The sequence below is a fragment of the Oncorhynchus gorbuscha genome, linkage group LG21, assembly GCF_021184085.1.
Source record: "Oncorhynchus gorbuscha isolate QuinsamMale2020 ecotype Even-year linkage group LG21, OgorEven_v1.0, whole genome shotgun sequence".
Taxonomy (NCBI): Eukaryota; Metazoa; Chordata; class Actinopteri; order Salmoniformes; family Salmonidae; genus Oncorhynchus; species Oncorhynchus gorbuscha.
Window position 1 is genome coordinate 5,984,899 of NC_060193.1, and position 23,470 is coordinate 6,008,368.

The 23,470-nt window shown below is 49.5% G+C and overlaps 1 protein-coding gene across 1 annotated transcript in view; it reads right to left on the reverse strand.

The window, feature by feature from the left end:
- Positions 1 to 23,470, reverse strand: part of exoc6b (exocyst complex component 6B) — a 182,494-nt gene that overhangs the window by 124,121 nt on the left and 34,903 nt on the right. The window contains 5 exon segments of the mRNA XM_046320331.1: positions 3,538 to 3,717; positions 16,742 to 16,946; positions 20,474 to 20,519; positions 22,488 to 22,578; positions 23,024 to 23,071. Coding sequence (XP_046176287.1) covers positions 3,538 to 3,717; positions 16,742 to 16,946; positions 20,474 to 20,519; positions 22,488 to 22,578; positions 23,024 to 23,071 — 570 coding nt within the window.

Here is a 23,470-nt window from a genome sequence, read left to right on the forward strand (position 1 = left end):
CCTGCGTGCCAGGTAGGAGCAAGAGGTTAATAAATCAATGCACACACCATTGTATTTGGCGTATTGACAAATAAAATTTTATTTGATTCACCTGGCCTCGGCCCGCCCCTCCCCTCGTCATTCCCCCTGGTCTGCCCCTAAAATTGCACCGTCCCTGGTCTCGGCCCGCCCCTCGCTCCGTCTCGGCCCCCTCGCTTAATCTAAAATAAAACTACAGAAATCTACCATTAATCTAAAATAAAACTACAGAAATTTACCATTAATCTAAAATAAAACTACAGAAATCTACCATTAATCTGAAATAAAACTACAGAAATCTACCATTAATCTAAAATAAAACTATAAATCTACCATTAATCTAAAATAAAACTACAGAAATCTACCATTAATCTAAAATAAAACTATAGAAATCTACCATTAATCTAAAATAAAACTACAAAATCTACCATTAATCTAAAATAAAACTACAGAAATCTACCATTAATCTAAAATAACTACAGAAATCTACCATTAATCTAAAATAAAACTAAAAATCTACCATTAATCTAAAATAAAACTACAGAAATCTACCATTAATCAAAATAAAACACAGAAATCTTCATAATCTAAAATAAAACTACAGAAATCTACCATTAATCTAAAATAAAACTACAGAAATCTACCATTAATCTAAAATAAAAAAAGAAATAGTGATTATGGGACATCTAGGAGTGCCAATCTACCATTAATCTAAAATAAAACTACAGAAATCTTTTAATCTTAAATGTACAGAAATCTACCATTAATCTAAAATAAAACTACAGAAATCTACCATTAATCTAAAATTACAGAAATCTACCATTAATCTAAAATAAAACTCAGAAATCTACCATTAATCTAAAATAAAACTGAAATCTACCATTAATCTAAAATAAAACTTCAGAAATCTACCATTAATCTAAAATAAAACTACAGAAATCTACCATTAATCTAAAATAAAACTGACTTGAAATCTACCATTAATCTAAAATGAAACTACAGAAATCTACCATTAATCTAAAATAAAACTACAGAAATCTATTAATCTAAAATAAAACTTTGAAATCTACCATTAATCTAAAATAAAACTAGAAATCTACCATTAATCTAAAATAAAACTACAGAAATCTACCATTAATCTAAAATAAAACTACAGAAATCTACCATTAATCTAAAATAAAACTACAGAAATCTACCATTAATCTAAAATAAAACTACAGAAATCTACCATTAATCTAAAATAAAACTACAGAAATCTACCATTAATCTAAAATAAAACTTCAGAAATCTACCATTAATTTAAAATAACTACAGAAATCTACCATTAATCTAAAATAACTACAGAAATCTACCATTAATCTAAAATAACTACAGAAATCTACCATTAATCTAAAATAACTACAGAAATCTACCATTAATCTAAAATAAAACTACAGAAATCTACCATTAATCTAAAATAAAACTACAAAAATCTACCATTAATCTAAAATAAAACTACAGAAATCTACCATTAATCTAAAATAACCACAGAAATCTACCATTAATCTAAAATAAAACTACAGAAATCTACCATTAATCTAAAATAAAACTACAGAAATCTACCATTAATCTAAAATAAAACTACAGAAATCTACCATTAATCTAAAATAACTACAGAAATCTACCATTAATCTAAAATAACTACAGAAATCTACCATTAATCTAAAATAACTACAGAAATCTACCATTAATCTAAAATAAAACTACAGAAATCTACCATTAATCTAAAATAAAACTACAGAAATCTACCATTAATCTAAAATAAAACTACAGAAATCTACCATTAATCTAAAATAAAACTACAGAAATCTACCATTAATCTAAAATAAAACTACAGAAATCTACCATTAATCTAAAATCCTACGAAATCTACCATTAATCTAAAATGAAACTACAGAAATCTACCATTAATCTAAAATAAAACTGAAATCTACCATTAATCTAAAATAAAACTACAGAAATCTACCATTAATCTAAAATAAAACTACAGAAATCTACCATTAATCTAAAATAAAACTACAGAAATCTACCATTAATCTAAAATAAAACTACAAAAATCTACCATTAATCTAAAATAAAACTACAGAAATCTACCATTAATCTAAAATAACTACAGAAATCTACCATTAATCTAAAATAAAACTACAGAAATCTACCATTAATCTAAAATAAAACTACAGAAATCTACCATTAATCTTGATGTTGTTGCCAAGGAGATCTTTTCATACACTTAACGAAGTTGTTTGGTGCATATTTCTCAAGGGGTGAAGTGGAGTTGCACCATTACTGCTGCCCTGGAAACATTGTCTCCGTCCTGGCACATTGCCTCCGTCCTGGCACATTGCCTCCGTCCTGGCACATTGCCTCCGTCCTGGCACATTGTCTCCGTCCTGGCACATTGTCTCCGTCCTGGCACATTGTCTCCGTCCTGGCACATTGTCTCCGTCCTGGCACATTGACTCCGTCCTGGCACATTGTCTCCGTCCTGGCACATTGACTCCGTCCTGGCACATTGTCTCAGTCCTGGCACATTGTCTCAGTCCTGGCACATTGTCTCAGTCCTGGCACATTGTCTCAGTCCTGGCACATTGTCTCAGTCCTGGCACATTGTCTCAGTCCTGGCACATTGTCTCAGTCCTGGCACATTGTCTCAGTCCTGGCACATTGTCTCAGTCCTGGCACATTGTCTCAGTCCTGGCACATTGTCTCCGTCCTGGCACATTGACTCCGTCCTGGCACATTGTCTCAGTCCTGGCACAGGAAAGGGGGAGGGGGAAAACGCAGAGGGGGGGGGGGGGGGGGGGGGGGGCTAACAGAAGCTTCAAAGGAGGGAGCAGATGGAGAAGTGAAGGAAATGAGAGACAAGCTTGGAGGGGTCACCAAGTAGACCAAGGTTTTGATATCGTATCGTTCACCGTTATGATTCATATTGATCACCGTTTCATATTGATCACCGTTTCATATTGATCACCATTTCATATTGATCACCATTTCATATTGATCACCATTTCATATTGATCACCATTTCATATTGTATTGATCACCATTTCATATTGATCACCATTTCATATTGATCACCGTTTCATATTGATCACCATTTCATATTGTATTGATCACCATTTCATATTGATCACCGTTTCATATTGATCACCGTTTCATATTGATCACAGTTTCATATCATATTGATCACCGTTTCATATCATATTGATCACCATTTCATATTGATCACCGTTTCATATTGATCACCGTTTCATATCATATTGATCACCGTTTCATATCGTATTGATCACCGTTTCATATTGATCACCGTTTCATATCATATTGATCACCGTTTCATATCGTATTGATCACTGTTTTAATATTGTATTTTATTGTCGTGCTACTCTGTGATCAGGGCTTCTGAATGAGATCCTGGTCTCAATGGGTTTTCCCCTGAAAAAAAAAAATGCTCACACACACAAACAATCCCCAAACAAGTACCTCTTCATCCTCCTCATCCTCTACATCCAGTACTCCAGAGTCTTTTTCAGACATTGGGCTGCTGCCCTGTCCGTCAATGTCAGACACCGCCCCTAGTCCCGCCTCCTTCCTCAGCCGTCGACCAACCGCAGCCCTCTGTTGGAGTGACACAGCGCTGTCCAGAGAGCGCTGGACCTGGGCCTGGTACATGAAACACACACACAAATGTACATGAAACACACACACAAATGTACATGAAACACACACACAAATGTACATGAAACACACACACAAATGTACACACACACACACACACACACACACACACACACACACACACACACACACACACACACACACACACACACACACACACAATCTTCAAGAGACAAAACAGTTGACAGATTGCGTCACCCATCATCCCCTCTTCCATTTCTCTTCAAAACAAAGCACCACTCTTCCCAAAACTCCAACCGTCCTCTTTCCATTCACCCCCCCCCCCCTCTTCAATTCCAATAGTTCTCTTTATACAGACCAAGGTTCAGCTGATCCTTAGAGAAGGAACAGAGAATGGAGAGGGGTAGAAAAGCTCTGAATAGATTGGAGAAATGTACAGCTAATCAGAGGAAGAATGCGCGCAGTCTTCGTTTTAAGAAGCTCCTATGGCGTAGCCTATGTCACGATCTACGTCAAGGCTTTTTGTCAACGTTAGAAGTTCGCTAATTAAGGTAACTTCAATTGACTGTGAGTGTCAACAAGGGTGTTCCCATGGTTAAGAGGGGGAGACTCTGTCTCTATCTCTCTCTCAGTGGCCCTCGCTCGCACAGAACCAAGTCATTAAGCCCTGTCAAGTGGTTAAATAGGTAGGAACCTTTTGTTTGGTTCCCCTTTGTTTCCTAGAAGGACCGAGTTCGGCGTCGCACTTCAACCTAACCTCAAGTGTGTGGATGTGCGTCAGAGAACGTTCGACAAGCGCCAGCTGCAGGTCAAACCCTTCTGTGGTCGGATACTTAATGATATGTTTTTGGAGAACAGAGAACTAGAGTCCCCCTAGCTGTTTTCTGACTAGAGGTCGACCGATTAAATCGGAATGGCCGATTAATTTGGGCCGATTTCAAGTTTCCATAACAATCTGAAAATCGAAAAAAAAAAAATGTTAACACATTTATGTAATCTTTAAGTCAGTTAAGAACACATTCTTATTTACAATGACGGCCTAGGAACAGTGGGTTAGCTGCCTCGTTCAGGGGCAGAACGACAGATTTTTACCTTGTCAGCAATCTTGCAACCTTACGGTTAACTAGCCCAACGCTCGAACCACCTGCGTCACGAGGAGCCTGCCTGTTACGCGAATGCAGTGAGAAGCCAAGGTAAGTTGCTAGCTAGCATATAAATCGATGCGGTGCGCATTCGCGAAAAAGGACTGTTGTTGCTCCAACGTGTACCTAACAATAAACACCAATGCATTTCTTAAAATCAATACACAGAAGTATATATTTTTAAACCTGCATATTTAGCTAAAAGAAATCCAGGTTAGCAGGCAATATTAACCAGGTGAAACTGTGTCACTTCTCTTGCGTTCATTGAACGCAGAGACACGGTATATGCAATAGTTTGGGCAGCCTGGCTCTTTGCGAACTAATTTGCCAGAATTTTAAGTAATTTTGACATAACATTGAAGGTTGTACAATGTAACAGGAATATTTAGACTGATGGATGCCACCCGTTAGATAAAATACAGAACGGTTCCGTATTTCACTGAAATAATAAACGTCTTGTTTTCGAGATGATCGTTTCCGGATTGGACCATATTAATGACCAAAGGCTCGTATTTCTGTGTGTTATTATGTTATAATTAAGTCTATGATTTGATGGAGCAGTCTGACTGAGCGATGGTAGGCACCAGCAGGCTCGTAAGCATTCATTCAAACAGCACTTTCGTGCATTTTGCCAGCAGCTCTGCTGTTTACGACTTCAAGCCTATCAACTCCCAAGATTAGGCTGGTGTACCGATGTGATGTGAAATGGCTAGCTAGTTAGCGATATGTTGTTGGAGAACAGAGAACTAGAGTCTCCTAGCTGGTTACTGATGAGGAAAAGGGCCGGGGGGAGGCGACAAGGACAGGGGGAGGAGACAGACAAGGGCAGGGGGGGAGGAGACAAGGACAGGGGGAGGAGACAAGGACAGGGGGAGGAGACAAGGACAGGGGGAGGAGACAAGGACCGGGGGAGGAGACAAGGGCAGAGGGAGGACACAAGGGCAGGGGGAGGAGACAAGGGCAGGGGGAGGAGACAAGGGCAGGGGGAGGAGACAAGGGCAGGGGGAGGAGACAAGGACAGGGGGAGGAGACAAGGACAGGGGGAGGAGACAAGGACAGGGGGAGGAGACAAGGACAGGGGGAGGAGACAAGGACAGGGGGAGGAGACAAGGACAGGGGGATGATGGTAAAGAGGACAAGGACGGAGTTGAGTAAAAGTGGGACACCCGTCTGTCCTTTCTGACAGTGAATTATTTGTCATCATAGTGTGTGTGTGTGTGTGGTAACTATATACAGGTCATCAATCTTGATCTACTTCATAGACAGAGAAATGCGGTTCCCATTAATGTGGAACTGAACTTTCTCCTACTGAACTTAGAGGAAAAAATAACGAACAGAGAGAGAGAAAGAACCGTGAGAGAGAACCGTGAGAGAACCGAGAGAGAGAGAGAAAACCGAGAGAGAGAGAACCGAGAGAGAGAGAGAGAACCGAGAGAGAGAGAGAGAACCGAGAGAGAGAGAGAGAACCGAGAGAGAGAGAGACAGAATGAAGAGATTAATATAGAATGAAAGACAGACAGACACTGCATGACAGAGAGATGAAATTTGAGGAGAGGAGGAGGATACCTTCCAGGAGAAGGACAAGGAGATGACAAAACTGATGAAGACGAGCAAATCAAAAAAGAGGAATTAAGGAATTAATTAATAATCCAGTTCGATCCCCCATTCCCTCCCTCTGAACCCCCGCCCCTCCCATCCTCCACCCTTCTCTCCTCCTAGCAGACAATAGCCCCTCCCATCCTCCACCCTTCTCTCCTCCTAGCAGACAATAGCCCCTCCCATCCTCCACCCTTCTCTCCTCCTAGCAGACAATAGCCCCTCCCATCCTCCACCCTTCTCTCCTCCTAGCAGACAATAGCCCCTCCCATCCTCCACCCTTCTCTCCTCCTAGCAGACAATAGCCCCTCCCATCCTCCACCCTTCTCTCCTGCTAGCCTGCTAGCAGACAATAGCCCCTCCCATCCTCCACCCTTCTCTCCTCCTAGCAGACAATAGCCCCTCCCATCCTCCACCCTTCTCTCCTCCTCCTACCCTTCTCTCCTCCTAGCAGACAATAGCCCCTCCCATCCTCCACCCTTCTCTCCTCCTAGCAGACAATAGCCCCTCCCATCCTCCACCCTTCTCTCCTCCTAGCAGACAATAGCCCCTCCCATCCTCCACCCTTCTCTCCTCCTAGCAGACAATAGCCCCTCCCCACCCTCCTCCACCCTCCCATCTCCACCCTCCTCCTAGCAGACAATAGCCCCTCCCATCCTCCACCCTTCTCTCCTCCTAGCAGACAATAGCCCCTCCCATCCTCCACCCTTCTCTCCTCCTAGCAGACAATAGCCCCTCCCATCCTCCACCCTTCTCTCCTCCTAGCAGACAATAGCCCCTCCCATCCTCCACCCTTCTCTCCTCCTAGCAGACAATAGCCCCTCCCATCCTCCACCCTTCTCTCCTCCTAGCAGACAATAGCCCCTCCCATCCTCCACCCTTCTCTCCTCCTAGCAGACAATAGCCCCTCCCATCCTCCACCCTTCTCTCCTCCTAGCAGACAATAGCCCCTCCCATCCTCCACCCTTCTCTCCTCCTAGCAGACAATAGCCCCTCCCATCCTCCACCCTTCTCTCCTCCTAGCAGACAATAGCCCCTCCCATCCTCCACCCTTCTCTCCTCCTAGCAGACAATAGCCCCTCCCATCCTCCACCCTTCTCTCCTCCTAGCAGACAATAGCCCCTCCCATCCTCCACCCTTCTCTCCTCCTAGCAGACAATAGCCCCTCCCATCCTCCACCCTTCTCTCCTCCTAGCAGACAATAGCCCCTCCCATCCTCCACCCTCTCTCCACCCTCCTCCTGCTAGCAGACAATAGCCCCTCCCATCCTCCACCCTTCTCTCCTGCTAGCAGACAATAGCCCCTCCCATCCTCCACCCTTCTCTCCTGCTAGCAGACAATAGCCCCTCCCATCCTCCACCCTTCTCTCCTCCTAGCAGACAATAGCCCCTCCCATCCTTCACCCTTCTCTCCTCCTAGCAGACAATAGCCCCTCCCATCCTCCACCCTTCTCTCCTCCTAGCAGACAATAGCCCCTCCCATCCTTCACCCTTCTCTCCTCCTAGCAGACAAAAGCCCCATTATGCCTAAATGGACGCTACTATTTATTTGCAGAGGCTACGTTCCAAATGGCACCCTATTCTCTATATAGTGCACTACTTTAGACCAGGACTGGCACCCTATTCCCTATATAGTGCACTACTTTAGACCAGGACTGGCACCCTATTCCCTACATAGTGCACTACTTTAGGCCAGGACTGGCACCCTATTCCCTACATAGTGCACTACTTTAGACCAGGACTGGCACCCTATTCCCTATATAGTGCACTACTTTAGACCAGGGATGGCACCCTATTCCCTATTTAGTGCACTACTTTAGACCAGGGATGGCACCCTATTCCCTATATAGTGCACTACTTTAGGCCAGGACTGGCACCCTATTCCCTATTTAGTGCACTACTTTAGACCAGGGCCATATGGGGTAGTTAGAGGAATTAAAACAATTACAGAAAATCAGAGTCAGTCCATCCATCCCTGTGTGTGTGTGTGTGTGTGTGTGTGTGTGTGTGTGTGTGTGTGTGTGTGTGTGTGTGTGTGTGTGTGTGTGTGTGTGTGTGTGTGTGTGTGTGTGTGTGTGTGTGTGTGTGTGTGTGTGTGTGTGTGTGTGTGTGTGTGTGTGTGTGTGTGTGTGTGTGTGTGTGTGAACAAGCTACTGCTATTAGTGGTCTGGTATGATGGGGAAGTGATGGACTGACAGGAGAGCAGACAGATGGTGAAGGAATGGAGAGGTAGAGGAGAAAAGAAGAGAAGGAAGAAATTAGAATAGCCCCAAAGAAGAGGGAGAGCGTAGTCCCACACACACACCACACACACACACACACACGCCAGAGAAAAGGGAGAGCGTAGTCCCAGACAGAGAAAAGGGAGAGGGTAGTCCCAGACAGAGAAAAGGGAGAGCGTAGTCCCAGACACACACACACACACACACACGCCAGAGAAAAGGGAGAGCGTAGTCCCAGACACCAGAGAAAAGGGAGAGCGTAGTCCCAGACACCAGAGAAAAGGGAGAGCGTAGTCCCAGACACCAGAGAAAAGGGAGAGCGTAGTCCCAGACACCAGAGAAAAGGGAGAGCGTAGTCCCAGACACCAGAGAAAAGGGAGAGCGTAGTCCCAGACACCAGAGAAAAGGGAGAGCGTAGTCCCAGACAGAGAAAAGGGAGAGGGTAGTCCCAGACACCAGAGAAAAGGGAGAGGGTAGTCCCAGACACCAGAGAAAAGGGAGAGGGTAGTCCCAGACACCAGAGAAAAGGGAGAGGGTAGTCCCAGACACCAGAGAAAAGGGAGAGGGTAGTCCCAGACACCAGAGAAAAGGGAGAGCGTAGTCCCAGACACCAGAGAAAAGGGAGAGCGTAGTCCCAGACACCAGAGAAAAGGGAGAGGGTAGTCCCAGACACCAGAGAAAAGGGAGAGGGTAGTCCCAGACACCAGAGAAAAGGGAGAGGGTAGTCCCAGACACCAGAGAAAAGGGAGAGGGTAGTCCCAGACACCAGAGAAAAGGGAGAGGGTAGTCCCAGACACCAGAGAAAAGGGAGAGGGTAGTCCCAGACACCAGAGAAAAGGGAGAGGGTAGTCCCAGACACCAGAGAAAAGGGAGAGGGTAGTCCCAGACACCAGAGAAAAGGGAGAGGGTAGTCCCAGACACCAGAGAAAAGGGAGAGGGTAGTCCCAGACACCAGAGAAAAGGGAGAGGGTAGTCCCAGACACCAGAGAAAAGGGAGAGGGTAGTCCCAGACACCAGAGAAAAGGGAGAGGGTAGTCCCAGACACCAGAGAAAAGGGAGAGGGTAGTCCCAGACACCAGAGAAAAGGGAGAGGGTAGTCCCAGACACCAGAGAAAAGGGAGAGGGTAGTCCCAGACACCAGAGAAAAGGGAGAGGGTAGTCCCAGACACCAGAGAAAAGGGAGAGGGTAGTCCCAGACACCAGAGAAAAGGGAGAGGGTAGTCCCAGACACCAGAGAAAAGGGAGAGGGTAGTCCCAGACACCAGAGAAAAGGGAGAGGGTAGTCCCAGACAGAGAAAAGGGAGAGGGTAGTCCCAGACAGAGAAAAGGGAGAGGGTAGTCCCAGACAGAGAAAAGGGAGAGCGTAGTCCCAGACAGAGAAAAGGGAGAGGGTAGTCCCAGACAGAGAAAAGGGAAGTCCCAGACAGAGAAAAGGGAGAGCGTAGTCCCAGACAGAGAAAAGGGAGAGCGTAGTCCCAGACAGAGAAAAGGGAGAGGGTAGTCCCAGACAGAGAAAAGGGAGAGCGTAGTCCCAGACAGAGAAAAGGGAGAGCGTAGTCCCAGACACCAGAGAAAAGGGAGAGGGTAGTCCCAGACACCAGAGAAAAGGGAGAGGGTAGTCCCAGACAGAGAAAAGGGAGAGGGTAGTCCCAGACACCAGAGAAAAGGGAGAGGGTAGTCCCAGACACCAGAGAAAAGGGAGAGGGTAGTCCCAGACAGAGAAAAGGGAGAGGGTAGTCCCAGACAGAGAAAAGGGAGAGGGTAGTCCCAGACAGAGAAAAGGGAGAGCGTAGTCCCAGACACCAGAGAAAAGGGAGAGCGTAGTCCCAGACACCAGAGAAAAGGGAGAGCGTAGTCCCAGACACCAGAGAAAAGGGAGAGCGTAGTCCCAGACACCAGAGAAAAGGGAGAGCGTAGTCCCAGACAGAGAAAAGGGAGAGCGTAGTCCCAGACAGAGAAAAGGGAGAGCGTAGTCCCAGACAGAGAAAAGGGAGAGGGTAGTCCCAGACAGAGAAAAGGGAGAGCGTAGTCCCAGACAGAGAAAAGGGAGAGCGTAGTCCCAGACAGAGAAAAGGGAGAGGGTAGTCCCAGACAGAGAAAAGGGAGAGGGTAGTCCCAGACAGAGAAAAGGGAGAGGGTAGTCCCAGACAGAGAAAAGGGAGAGGGTAGTCCCAGACAGAGAAAAGGGAGAGCGTAGTCCCAGACACCAGAGAAAAGGGAAGGGTAGTCCCAGACAGAGAAAAGGGAGAGCGTAGTCCCAGACAGAGAAAAGGGAGAGCGTAGTCCCAGACACCAGAGAAAAGGGAGAGGGTAGTCCCAGACAGAGAAAAGGGAGAGCGTAGTCCCAGACAGAGAAAAGGAGAGCGTAGTCCCAGACATATGGAATCAAGACATTCTGTTTGAGCCATTCTGAGGTTACTAGAGTTTAACTGTTGGTCTCCAACCACAGCCAAGATTCCACTACAGTTACAAGTCCATCCCAAATGGCACCCTATTCCCTATATAGTGCACTACATTAGACCAGGACTGGCACCCTATTCCCTATATAGTGCACTACTTTAGACCAGGGCTGACACCCTATTCCCTATATAGTGCACTACATTAGACCAGAGCTGACACCCTATTCCCTATATAGTACACTACTTTAGACCAGAGCTGACACCCTATTCCCTACGTAGTGCACAACTTTAGACCAGAGCTGACACCCTATTCCCTATATAGTGCACTACTTTAGACCAGGGTTGGCACCCTATTCCCTATATAGTGCACTACTTTAGACCAGGGCTGACACCCTATTCCCTATATAGTGCACTACTTTAGACCAGGGTTGGCACCCTATTCCCTATATAGTGCACAACTTTATACTACAGCCCTATTCCCTATATAGTGCACTACTTTAGACCAGGGCTGACACCCTATTCCCTACGTAGTGCACTACTTTAGACCAGAGCTGACACCCTATTCCCTATATAGTGCACTACTTTAGACCAGGGTTGGCACCCTATTCCCTATATAGTGCACTACTTTAGACCAGGACTGGCACCCTATTCCCTACATAGTGCACTACTATAGACCGGATCCCTATTCCCTATATAGTGCACTACTATAGACCGGATCCCTATTCCCTATATAGTGCACTACTATAGACCGGATCCCTATTCCCTATATAGTGCACTACTATAGACTGGATCCCTATTCCCTATATAGTGGTACTACTATAGACCAGATCCCTATTCCCTATATAGTGCACTACTATAGACCGGATCCCTATTCCCTATATAGTGCACTACTATAGACTGGATCCCTATTCCCTATATAGTGGTACTACTATAGACCGGATCCCTATTCCCTATATAGTGCACTACTATAGACCGGATCCCTATTCCCTATATAGTGCACTACTATAGACCCGATCCCTATTCCCTATATAGTGGACTACTTTAGACCAGGGTTGGCACCCTATTCCCTATATAGTGGTACTACTTTAGACCAGGGTTGGCACCCTATTCCCTATATAGTGCACTACTTTAGACCATATCCCAATGGGTCTCAGGGTCTCTAAGTGGTTCAGGATGTGTGTGTGTTGAACAGGGTCTAAGTGGTTCAGGATGTGTGTGTTGAACAGGGTCTCTATTGGTTCAGGATGTGTGTGTGTTGAACAGAGTCTAATGGTTCAGGATGTGTGTGTGTTGAACAGGGTCTAAGTGGTTCAGGATGTGTGTGTGTTGAACAGGGTCTCTAAGTGGTTCAGGATGTGTGTGTGTTGAACAGGGTCTCTATTGGTTCAGGATGTGTGTGTGTTGAACAGGGTCTCTATGTGGTTCAGGATGTGTGTGTGTTGAACAGGGTCTCTATTGGTTCAGGATGTGTGTGTGTTAAACAGGGTCTCTATTGGTTCAGGATGTGTGTGTGTTGAACAGGGTCTCTATTGGTTCAGGATGTGTGTGTGTTGAACAGGGTCTGTGTGTGTGTTGAACAGGGTCTAAGTGGTTCAGGATGTGTGTGTGTTGAACAGGGTCTAAGTGGTTCAGGATGTGTGTGTGTTGAACAGGGTCTAAGTGGTTCAGGATGTGTGTGTGTTGAACAGGGTCTAAGTGGTTCAGGATGTGTGTGTGTTGAACAGGGTCTCTAAGTGGTTCAGGATGTGTGTGTGTTGAACAGGGTCTAAGTGGTTCAGGATGTGTGTGTGTTGAACAGGGTCTAAGTGGTTCAGGATGTGTGTGTGTTGAACAGGGTCTCTAACTGGTTCAGGATGTGTGTGTGTTGAACAGGGTCTAAGTGGTTCAGGATGTGTGTGTTGAACAGGGTCTCTATTGGTTCAGGATGTGTGTGTGTTGAACAGGGTCTAAGTGGTTCAGGATGTGTGTGTGTTGAACAGGGTCTCTAAGTGGTTCAGGATGTGTGTGTGTTGAACAGGGTCTCTAACTGGTTCAGGATGTGTGTGTGTTGAACAGGGTCTAAGTGGTTCAGGATGTGTGTGTGTTGAACAGGGTTAGTTTAAGGCTACTTCCTAGTTTTAGTACAATTAATGCTCCATTTCTACCGTTAGTCCTCTCCTGACACCTAGAGGATGAGAGGGGAATTGCACCAGAGAATACCTGAATGGGGCTGTGGACACGTTCCCGCACTTCTCACCCTTTACCTCCATCTGCAACAACCTTTCACCCATAATGTGGTCCACAAACACACACTCTACCAGTGACAGCACAGCTAAAAACACACACACACAACGGTCGCCCGTGTGTTTGTGTGTGTGTGGTTGGCTGGGCTATACAGGAATCCTTGTTTTAGAGCCGTTTTATCAGGACAATATGTTGAGAGAAGAACAACACTAGTTCACTAACCGCCGTCCTCTCTTTACTTTGTCTCTGTTAATCAGATGCAGGTGTAGTCTTTACCAAGCCATTTCTGGCTTGGTAGGGGGAGAGAGAGAGAGCGAGCGAAGGGGGAGAGAGAGAGCGAGCGAAGGGGGAGAGAGCGAGCGCGCGAAGGGGGAGAGAGAGAGCGAGCGAAGGGGGAGAGAGAGAGAGCGAGCGCGAAGGGGGAGAGAGAGAGAGCGAAGGGGAAGGGGAGAGAGAGAGAGAGAGAGAGCGAGCGAGGGGGAGAGAGAGAGAGCGAAGGGGGAGAGAGAGAGCGAGCGCGAAGGGGGAGAGAGAGAGAGCGAGCGCGAAGGGGGAGAGAGAGAGAGCGCGAAGGGGGAGAGAGAGAGAGCGCGAAGGGGGAGAGAGAGAGAGCGCGAAGGGGGAGAGAGAGAGAGCGAAGGGGAGAGAGAGAGAGCGCGAAGGGGAGAGAGAGAGAGCGAAGGGGGAGAGAGAGAGAGAGCGAAGAGGGAGAGAGAGAGAGCGAAGAGGGAGAGAGAGAGAGCTAAGAGGGAGAGAGAGAGAGAGAGAGCGAAGAGGGAGAGAGAGAGAGAGAGAGAGCGAAGAGGGAGAGAGAGAGAGAGAGCGAAGAGGGAGAGAGAGAGAGCGAAGAGGGAGAGAGAGAGAGAAGAGAGGAGAGAGAGAGAGAGAAGAGGAGAGAGAGAGAGAGAGAGAGAAGGAGAGAGAGAGAGAGCGAAGAGAGAGAGAGAGAGAGAGAGCGAAGAGAGAGAGAGAGAGAGAGAGAGAGAGAGAGAGAGAGAGAGAGAGAGAGAGAGAGAGAGAGAGAGAGAGAGAGAGAGAGAGAGAGAGAGCGAAGAGAGAGAGAGAGAGAGAAGAGGGAGAGAGGAGAGCGAAGAGGGAGAGAGCGAAGGGGGAGAGAGCGAGCGAGAGAGGAAGGGGGAGAGAGCGAAGGGGGAGAGAGCGAAGGGGAGAGCGAGAGCGAAGGGGAGAGAGCGAAGGGGAGAGAGCGAAGGGGAGAGAGCGAAGGGGGAGAGAGCGAAGGGGAGAGAGCGAGAGAGCGAAGGGGGAGAGCGAAGGGGGAGAGAGCGAAGGGGGAGAGAGCGAAGGGGGAGAGAGAGAGCGAAGGGGAGAGAGAGCGAAGGGGGAGAGAGCGAAGGGGAGAGAGCGAGAGAGCGAAGGGGGAGAGAGCGAAGGGGAGAGAGCGAAGGGGGAGCGAGAGCGAGAGAGCGAAGGGGGAGAGAGCGAGAGGGGAGAGAGAGCGAAGGGGGAGAGAGCGAGAGAGAGAGGGAGCGAAGGGGGAGAGAGCGAGAGAGCGAAGGGGAGAGAGCGAGAGAGAGCGAAGGGAGAGAGAGAGAGAGAGCGAGAGAGCGAAGAGAGAGAGAGCGAGAGAGCGAAGGGAGAGAGAGCGAGAGAGCGAAAGCGAGAGAGCGAGAGCGAGGGAGAGAGAGAGAGAGAGAGAGAAGGGGGAGAGAGAGGGAGCGAAGGGGGAGAGAGAGAGGGAGCGAAGGGGGAGAGAGAGAGGGAGCGAAGGGGGAGAGAGAGAGGGAGCGAAGGGGGAGAGAGAGAGGGAGCGAAGGGGAGAGAGAGAGGGAGCGAAGGGGGAGAGAGAGAGGGAGCGAAGGGGGAGAGAGAGAGGGAGCGAAGGGGGAGAGAGAGAGGGAGCGAAGGGGAGAGAGAGAGGGAGCGAAGGGGGAGAGAGAGAGGGAGCGAAGGGGGAGAGAGAGAGAGCGAAGGGGGAGAGAGAGAGGGAGCGAAGGGGGAGAGAGAGAGCGAAGGGGGAGAGAGAGAGAGCGAAGGGGAGAGAGAGAGAGAGAGGGGGAGAGAGAGAGAGAGAGAGAGAGCGAAGGGGGAGAGAGAGAGAGAGCGAAGGGGGGAGAGAGAGAGCGAAGGGGGAGAGAGAGAGAGCGAAGGGGGAGAGAGAGAGAGAAGGGGGAGAGAGAGGGAGAAGGGGGAGAGAGAGAGAGAAGAAGGGGGAGAGAGAGAGAGCGAAGGGGGAGAGAGAGAGAGCGAAGGGGGGAGAGAGAGAGAGCGAAGGGGGAGAGAGAGAGAGAGCGAAGGGGGGAGAGAGAGAGAGCGAAGGGGGGAGAGAGAGAGAGCGAAGGGGGGGGAGAGAAGAGAGAGAGAGCGAAGGGGGGAGAGAGAGAGAGAGAGAGCGAAGGGGGGAGAGAGAGAGCGAAGATAGGGGGAGAGAGAGAGAGAGCGAAGGGGGAGAGAGAGAGAGCGAAGGGGGGAGAGAGAGAGAGAGCGAAGGGGAGAGAGAGAGAGAGCGAAGGGGGAGAGAGAGAGAGAGCGAAGGGGAGAGGGGAGAGAGAGAGAGAGGGGAGAGAGAGAGAGCGAAGGGGAGAGAGAGAGAGAGCGAAGAGGGAGAGAGAGAGAGAGAGCGAAGAGGGAGAGAGAGAGAGAGAGGAGAGAGAGGAAGAGGGAGAGCGAGAGAGGGGAGAGAGCGAAGAGGGAGAGAGAGAGAGCGAGCGAAGAGGGAGAGAGAGAGAGCGAGCGAAGAGGGAGAGAGAGAGAGAGCGAAGAGGGAGAGAGAGAGCGAAGAGGGAGAGAGAGAGAGAGAGAGAGAGAGCGAAGAGGGAGAGAGAGAGAGAGAGCGAAGAGGGAGAGCGAGAGAGAGAGCGAAGAGGGAGAGAGAGAGAGAGAGCGAAGAGGAAGAGGGGAGAGAGAGAGCGAAGAGGAAGAGGGGAGAGAGAAGAGAGAGAGAGAGAGAGAGCGAGCGAGCGAGAGAGCGAGCGAGAGGGCGAGAGGAGAGCGAGGAGAGAGAGCGAGCGAAGGGGAGAGAGAGCGAGCGAAGGGGAGAGAGAGCGAGCGAAGGGGGAGAGAGAGAGCGAGCGAAGGGGGAGAGAGAGCGAGAGAAGGGGGAGAGAGAGCGAGCGAAGGGGGAGAGAGAGCGAGCGAAGGGGGAGAGAGAGCGAGCGAAGGGGGAGAGAGAGAGCGAAGGGGGAGAGAGAGAGAGAGCGAAGGGGAGAGAGAGAGAGCGAAGGGGGAGAGAGAGAGAGCGAAGGGGGAGAGAGAGAGAGCGAAGGGGGAGAGAGAGAGCGAAGGGGGAGAGAGAGAGAGCGAAGGGGAGAGAGAGAGAGCGAGGGGGAGAGAGAGAGAGAGAGCGAGAGGGGGAGAGAGAGAGAGAGCGAGAGAGAGAGAGAGAGAGAGAGAGAGAGCGAGAGAGAGAGAGAGCGAGAGAGAGCGAGAGAGAGAGCGAGAGAGAGAGAGAGAGAGAGAGAAGGGGGAGAGGGAAGGGTAGAAAGAGAAAGAACAGAAGTCACACATACCTGTTTCATAGCGGTCTCTCCTATCTTGTCGCTGTGTTTCCGAATAGACTCCAGGAAGTCTTTGAGTTGACACATGGCCGTGTCTCTGATGAGGGTCCTCAGTCTGGGGATATTGTCAGACATGATGGAACAGAACCTGTACTGGCCAGCTCTGGGGAGACACGTCTGTTCCAGCTGCTCCAGAGTCCGCAGGGCTGGGTAGTACCTACAAACACACACAGGATGAACAGAACCTGTACTGGCCCGCTCTGGGGAGACACGTCTGTTCCAGCTCCTCCAAGGTCCGCAACACTAGGGAGTACTTTAAGGAACAGAAGGGTTAATACCCACACACACACTAACTGAAACTACTCCAACAGCCTAAAAACATAAAGAGGGTCATCCCGGCAGTGAAGAAACGGATTCAAAAACACCATCCCCACCGCGAGGTAGCTTGGGCCCCGCCGCGAGGTAGCTTGGGCCCGAAGGGGGGGGAGAGGTAGCTTGGGCCCCGCAGGGGGGAGGTAGCGAAGGCCCGCCGAGCGAAGGGGGGAGCTTGGGCCCGAAGGGGGAGAGAGAGAGAGCCCCGCGCGAGGGGGAGCTTGGGCCCCGAAGGGGGAGAGGTAGCTTGGGCCCCGCCGAGAGCTTGGGCCCCGCCGCGAGGTAGAGAGGGGAGAGAGAGAGAGGGCCCGCCGGGAGAGGAGCTTGGGCCCCGGGGGAGAGAGAGAGAGCTTGGGCCCGACGGGGAGAGAGAGAGAAGCCCGCCGAGAAGAGAGCGAAGGGGGAGAGAGCTTGGGCCCCCGGGGCAAGGAGCTTGGGCCCAGCCGTTAAGCCCGCCGCGAGGTAGCTTGGGCCCAGCCGTTAAGCCCGCCGCGAGGTAGCTTGGGCCCCGCCGCGAGGTAGCTTGGGCCCCGCCGCGAGGTAGCTTGGGCCCCGCCTTGAAGTAGCTTGGGCCCCGCCGTGAGGTAGCTTGGGCCCCGCCGTGAAGTAGCTTGGGCCCTGCCGTGAGGTAGCTTGGGCCCTGCCGTGAGGTAGCTTGGGCCCCGCCGCGAGGTAGCTTGGGCCCCGCCGCGAGGTAGCTTGGGCCCTGCCTTGAAGTAGCTTGGGCCCCGCCGCGAGGTAGCTTGGGCCCCGCCGCGAGGTAGCTTGGGCCCAGCCGCGAGGTAGCTTGGGCCCCGCCGCGAGGTAGCTTGGGCCCGCCTTGAAGTAGCTTGGGCCCTGCCGTGAGGTAGCTTGGGCCCTGCCGTGAGGTAGCTTGGGCCCTGCCGTGAGGTAGCTTGGGCCCTGCCGTGAGGTAGCTTGGGCCCCGCCGTGAGGTAGCTTGGGCCCTGCCGTGAGGTAGCTTGGGCCCCCACTTGAAGTAGCTTGGGCCCCGCCGTGAGGTAGCTTGGGCCCCCACTTGAAGTAGCTTGGGCCCTGTCTATGAAGAAGAAGACGAAGGCAGGGAGTCTAACGCTCTAGAATCCTGTCACTGGGAAAGCATTGAGACACGGAGGTATTGCACAACATTCAGTTCCTCACACACTGGCACGACACACTGTGTGTGTTGGCTGAACCTCTCCACTCCCCCTGCGCTGTGGGCCAAACGGCAGGATGGAGAGAGAATGAGAAAAGAAAATGAGGGGAACGACACAAACAAACAATTTATGACCCACAAGGCACATCAACAGGTCGGCCTTAGGCCAGAGAGAGAGGAGGGGATGGGGGAGACTTACCCTAGAGAGAGGAGGGGATGGGGGAGACCTACCCTAGAGAGAGAGGAGGGGGATGGGGGGAGACCTACCCTAGAGAGAGGGAGGGGGGCCCCCATGGGGGGACCTACCGCCTAGAGAGGGCCCCCAGAAGAGGGGATGGAAGAAGAAGACGAAGGCAGGGAGTCTAACGCTCTAGAAGAGAGGAGGGGATCCTGTCACTGGAGAAAGCATTGAGATGGGGAGACCATTCAGTTCCTCACACACTGACACGAGGGTGGGGGCTGACCTACCCTAGAGGATGGAGAGAGAATGGGGAAAAGAAAATGGGGGAGACCAAACAAACAATTTAGAGACATCAACAGGTCGGCCTTAGGCCAGAGAGAGGGGGGGATGGGGGGAGACCTACCCTAGAGAGAGGAGGGGATGGGGGAGACCTACCCTAGAGAGAGAGGAGGGGGATGGGGGAGACCTACCCTAGAGAGAGAGGAGGGGGATGGGGAGACCTACCCTAGAGAGAGAGGAGGGATGGGGGAGACCTACCCTAGAGAGAGAGGAGGGGGATGGGGGGAGACCTACCCTAGAGAGAGAGGAGGGGGATGGGGGTAGACCTACCCTAGAGAGAGAGGAGGGGGATGGGGGAGACCTACCCTAGAGAGAGAGGGGGGGGATGGGGGGAGACCTACCCTAGAGAGAGAGGAGGGGGATGGGGGAGACCTACCCTAGAGAGAGAGGAGGGGGATGGGGGAGACCTAACCTAGAGAGAGAGAGGGGGGATGGGGGGAGACCTACCCTAGAGAGAGAGGAGGGGGATGGGGGAGACCTACCCTAGAGAGAGAGGAGGGGGATGGGGGAGACCTACCCTAGAGAGAGAGGAGGGGATGGGGAGACCTACCCTAGAGAGAGAGGAGGGGGATGGGGGAGACCTACCCTAGAGAGAGAGGAGGGGGATGGGGGAGACCTACCCTAGAGAGAGAGGGGGATGGGGGAGACCTAACCTAGAGAGAGGAGGGGGATGGGGGAGACCTACCCTAGAGAGAGAGGAGGGGGATGGGGGGAGACCTACCCTAGAGAGAGAGGAGGGGGATGGGGGAGACCTACCCTAGAGAGAGAGGAGGGGGATGGGGGAGACCTACCCTAGAGAGAGAGGAGGGGGATGGGGGGAGACCTACCCTAGAGAGAGAGGAGGGGGATGGGGGGAGACCTACCCTAGAGAAAGAGGGGGAGGGGGATGGGGGAGACCTACCCTAGAGAGAGAGGAGGGGGATGGGGGGAGACCTACCCTAGAGAGAGAGGAGGGGGATGGGGGAGACCTACCCTAGAGAGAGAGGAGGGGGATGGGGGAGACCTACCCTAGAGAGAGAGGAGGGGGATGGGGGAGACCTACCCTAGAGAGAGAGGAGGGGGATGGGGGAGACCTACCCTAGAGAGAGAGGAGGGGGGATGGGGGGAGACCTACCCTAGAGAAAGAGGGGTAAAGAGAGAGGGTATGGGGGAGACCTACCCTAGAGAAAGAGGAGGGGGGATGGGGGGAGACCTACCCTAGAGAGAGAAGAGGGGTAAAGAGAGAGGAGGTAGAGAGAGAAGGGGGGCCCGAACCTCAACATCCAAGCCACTCCAGCAGATCCAAGAAGGTTGGATAGCAATGTGGTGACATTTCAAACAAATAGCGTGAACTCTGTCTCCCTCTGGTGGCCAAGTAGGCAATTTTATTTTACATTTTTTGATTTCACCTTTATTTATCCAGGTAGGCTTGTTGAGAACAAGTTCTTATTTGCAACTGCGACCTGGCCAAGATAAAGCATAGCAGTGTGAACAGACAACACAGAGTTACACGTGGAGTAAACAATTAACAAGTCAATAACACAGTAGAAGAAAGAAAAAAAAAGAGTATATACATTGTGTGCAAAAGGCATGAGGAGGTAGGCGAATAATTGCACTGTGGCAGAGGACAAGAGAGCAGACGGGGGATGAGGTAAAAGAGAGTAAAACACAAGAGAAACGTGCAGATACAAAGACTGAATGAGAGGGGGGAATAAATGTTAGAAAATAGAATCTATACCTTTTTTGAGTCATCTGTTCCTGTAGTTTGTTGTACATCTCCAACACTGACAGACAGAGAGACAGACAGGTCAATTATCAGCTGTATAACTGTGTCTACCAGCCAGCAGCTTTTTATCTGCTATGTCATGTGTTAACGTCATCTGCTGTGTTACAGTCATCTGCTATGTCATGTGATACAGTCATCTGCTATGTCATGTGATACAGTCATCTGCTGTGTTACAGTCATCTGCTATGTCATGTGATACAGTCATCTGCTGTGTTACAGTCATCTGCTATGTCATGTGTTACAGTCATCTGCTATGTCATGTGATACAGTCATCTGCTATGTCATGTGATACAGTCATCTGCTATGTCATGTGATACAGTCATCTGCTATGTCGTGATACAGTCATCTGTGTTACAGTCATCTGCTATGTCATGTGTTACAGTCATCTGCTATGTCATGTGTTACAGTCATCTGCTGTGTCATGTGTTACAGTCATCTGCTGTGTTACAGTCATCTGCTATGTCATGTGATACAGTCATCTGCTATGTCATGTGTTACAGTCATCTGCTATGTCATGTGTTACAGTCATCTGCTATGTCATGTGTTACAGTCATCTGCTGTGTTACAGTCATCTGCTATGTCATGTGATACAGTCATCTGCTATGTCATGTGTTACAGTCATCTGCTGTGATACAGTCATCTGCTATGTCATGTGATACAGTCATCTGCTGTGTTACAGTCATCTGCTATGTCATGTGATACAGTCATCTGCTATGTCAGGTGATACAGTCATCTGCTGTGTTACAGCCATCCGCTATGTCATGTGTTACAGTCATCTGCTATGTCATGTGTTACAGTCATCTGCTATGTCATGTGTTACAGTCATCTGCTATGTCATGTGTTACAGTCATCTGCTATGTCATGTGTTACAGTCATCTGCTATGTCATGTGTTACAGTCATCTGCTATGTCATGTGTTACAGTCATCTGCTATGTCATGTGTTACAGTCATCTGCTATGTCATGTGTTACAGTCATCTGCTATGTCATGTGTTACAGTCATCTGCTGTGTTATAGCCATCCGCTATGTAATGTGTTAGTAATCCGCTATGTCATGTGTTATAGCCATCCGCTATGTCATGCGTTAGTAATCCGCTATGTCATGTGTTATAGCCATCCACTATGGCATGTGTTATAGCCATCCACTATGTCATGTGTTATAGCCATCCGCTATGTCATGTGTTAGTAATCTGCTATGTCATGTTTTATAGCCATCCGCTATGTCATGTGTTAGTCATCTGCTATGTCATGTGTTAGTCATCCGCTATGTCATGTGTTAGTCATCCGCTATGTCATGTGTTAGTCATCCGCTATGTCATGTGTTAGTCATCCGCTATGTCATGTGTTAGTCATCCGCTATGTCATGTGTTAGTCATCCGCTATGTCATGTGTTAGTCATCTGCTATGTCATGTGTTAGTCATCCGCTATGTCATGTGTTATAGTCATCCGCTATGTCATGTGTTATAGCCATCCGCTATGTCATGTGTTATAGCCATCCGCTATGTCATGTGTTATAGCCATCCGCTATGTCATGTGTTAGTAATCTGCTATGTAATGTGTTATAGCCATCCGCTATGTCATGTGTTAGTCATCTGCTATGTCATGTGTTATAGTCATCCGCTATGTCATGTGTTAGTCATCCGCTATGTCATGTGTTACAGTCATCTGCTATGTAATGTGTTACAGCCATCTGCTATGTCATGTGTTACAGTCATCTGCTATGTCATGTGTTAGTCATCCGCTATGTCATGTGTTATAGCCATCCGCTATGTAATGTGTTAGTCATCCGCTATGTAATGTGTTAGTCATCTGCTATGTAATGTGTTAGTCATCTGCTATGTAATGTGTTATAGCCATCTGCTATGTCATGTGTTACAGTCATCTGCTATGTCATGTGTTAACGTCATCTGTTATGTGGTGTAATGTGATCTGTTACAGTTATCCTGATCCCTGTTGTGTGTGTATACCTGGTAGACAGTGTGTGAACTTGTCGATGGATGTGGCGATGTTTCTCTGTTGCAGGCGACACAGTCTCAACTCATCCATACAGGTCAAGAGCTAGAGAGAGACAGAGACACAGAGAGAGACAGAGACACAGAGAGAGACAGAGACACAGAGAGAGACAGAGACACAGAGAGAGACAGAGAGAGACAGAGAGAGAGAGACAGAGAGAGAGACAGAGAGAGAGACAGAGAGAGACAGAGAGAGACAGAGAGAGAGAGAGAGAGAGAGAGAGACAGACGGAGAGACAGAGAGAGACAGAGAGAGAGACAGACAGACGGAGAGACAGAGAGAGAGAGAGAGAGAGACAGAGAGAGAGAGAGAGAGAGAGAGAGAGAGAGAGAGAGAGAGAGAGAGAGAGAGAGAGAGAGAGAGAGAGAGAGAGGAAACATTAATGGAGGAAGAGGACGAGGAGGATTGGAGAAGAGGTGGAGAAAGATCTCAGATGATTAGTCCTGAAATTATATGAATTATGTATCAACTGTCAGATGATCTGTCATACCCCTTTCCCATCTTCCTGGAGACGTTGGTTGGTCTCAGTCACCTGACTCTGAAACAAGAGGAAAACAACCAATCAGAAAGAATCATAATGAGTCTCCTCCCATTCCCGTTCTCTCCTCTACCCAACTTGCTCCTTTAGCCCGGTCTGCCTTCTCTCCTGCCATCATCTCCTCTCCCTCTCCTCTCGTCACCCCCCTCTCTCGTCATCCCCACCTCCCCCTCTCCCCCTACTCTCATCACCCCCCTCCTCACCCTCTCCTCATCCCCCTCTCTTCATCGCCCCCTTCCTCATTCTCTCCTCATCTCCTCATCCCTCCCCTCATCCCTCCCCCTCATCGCCCCCTCATCCTCATCCCTCCCCTCATCCTTCCCCTCACCCCCCCTCATCCTCTCCTCATTCCCCCTCTCCTCATCCCCCCTTCTCATCCCGCTCCCCAATGTCCTCATC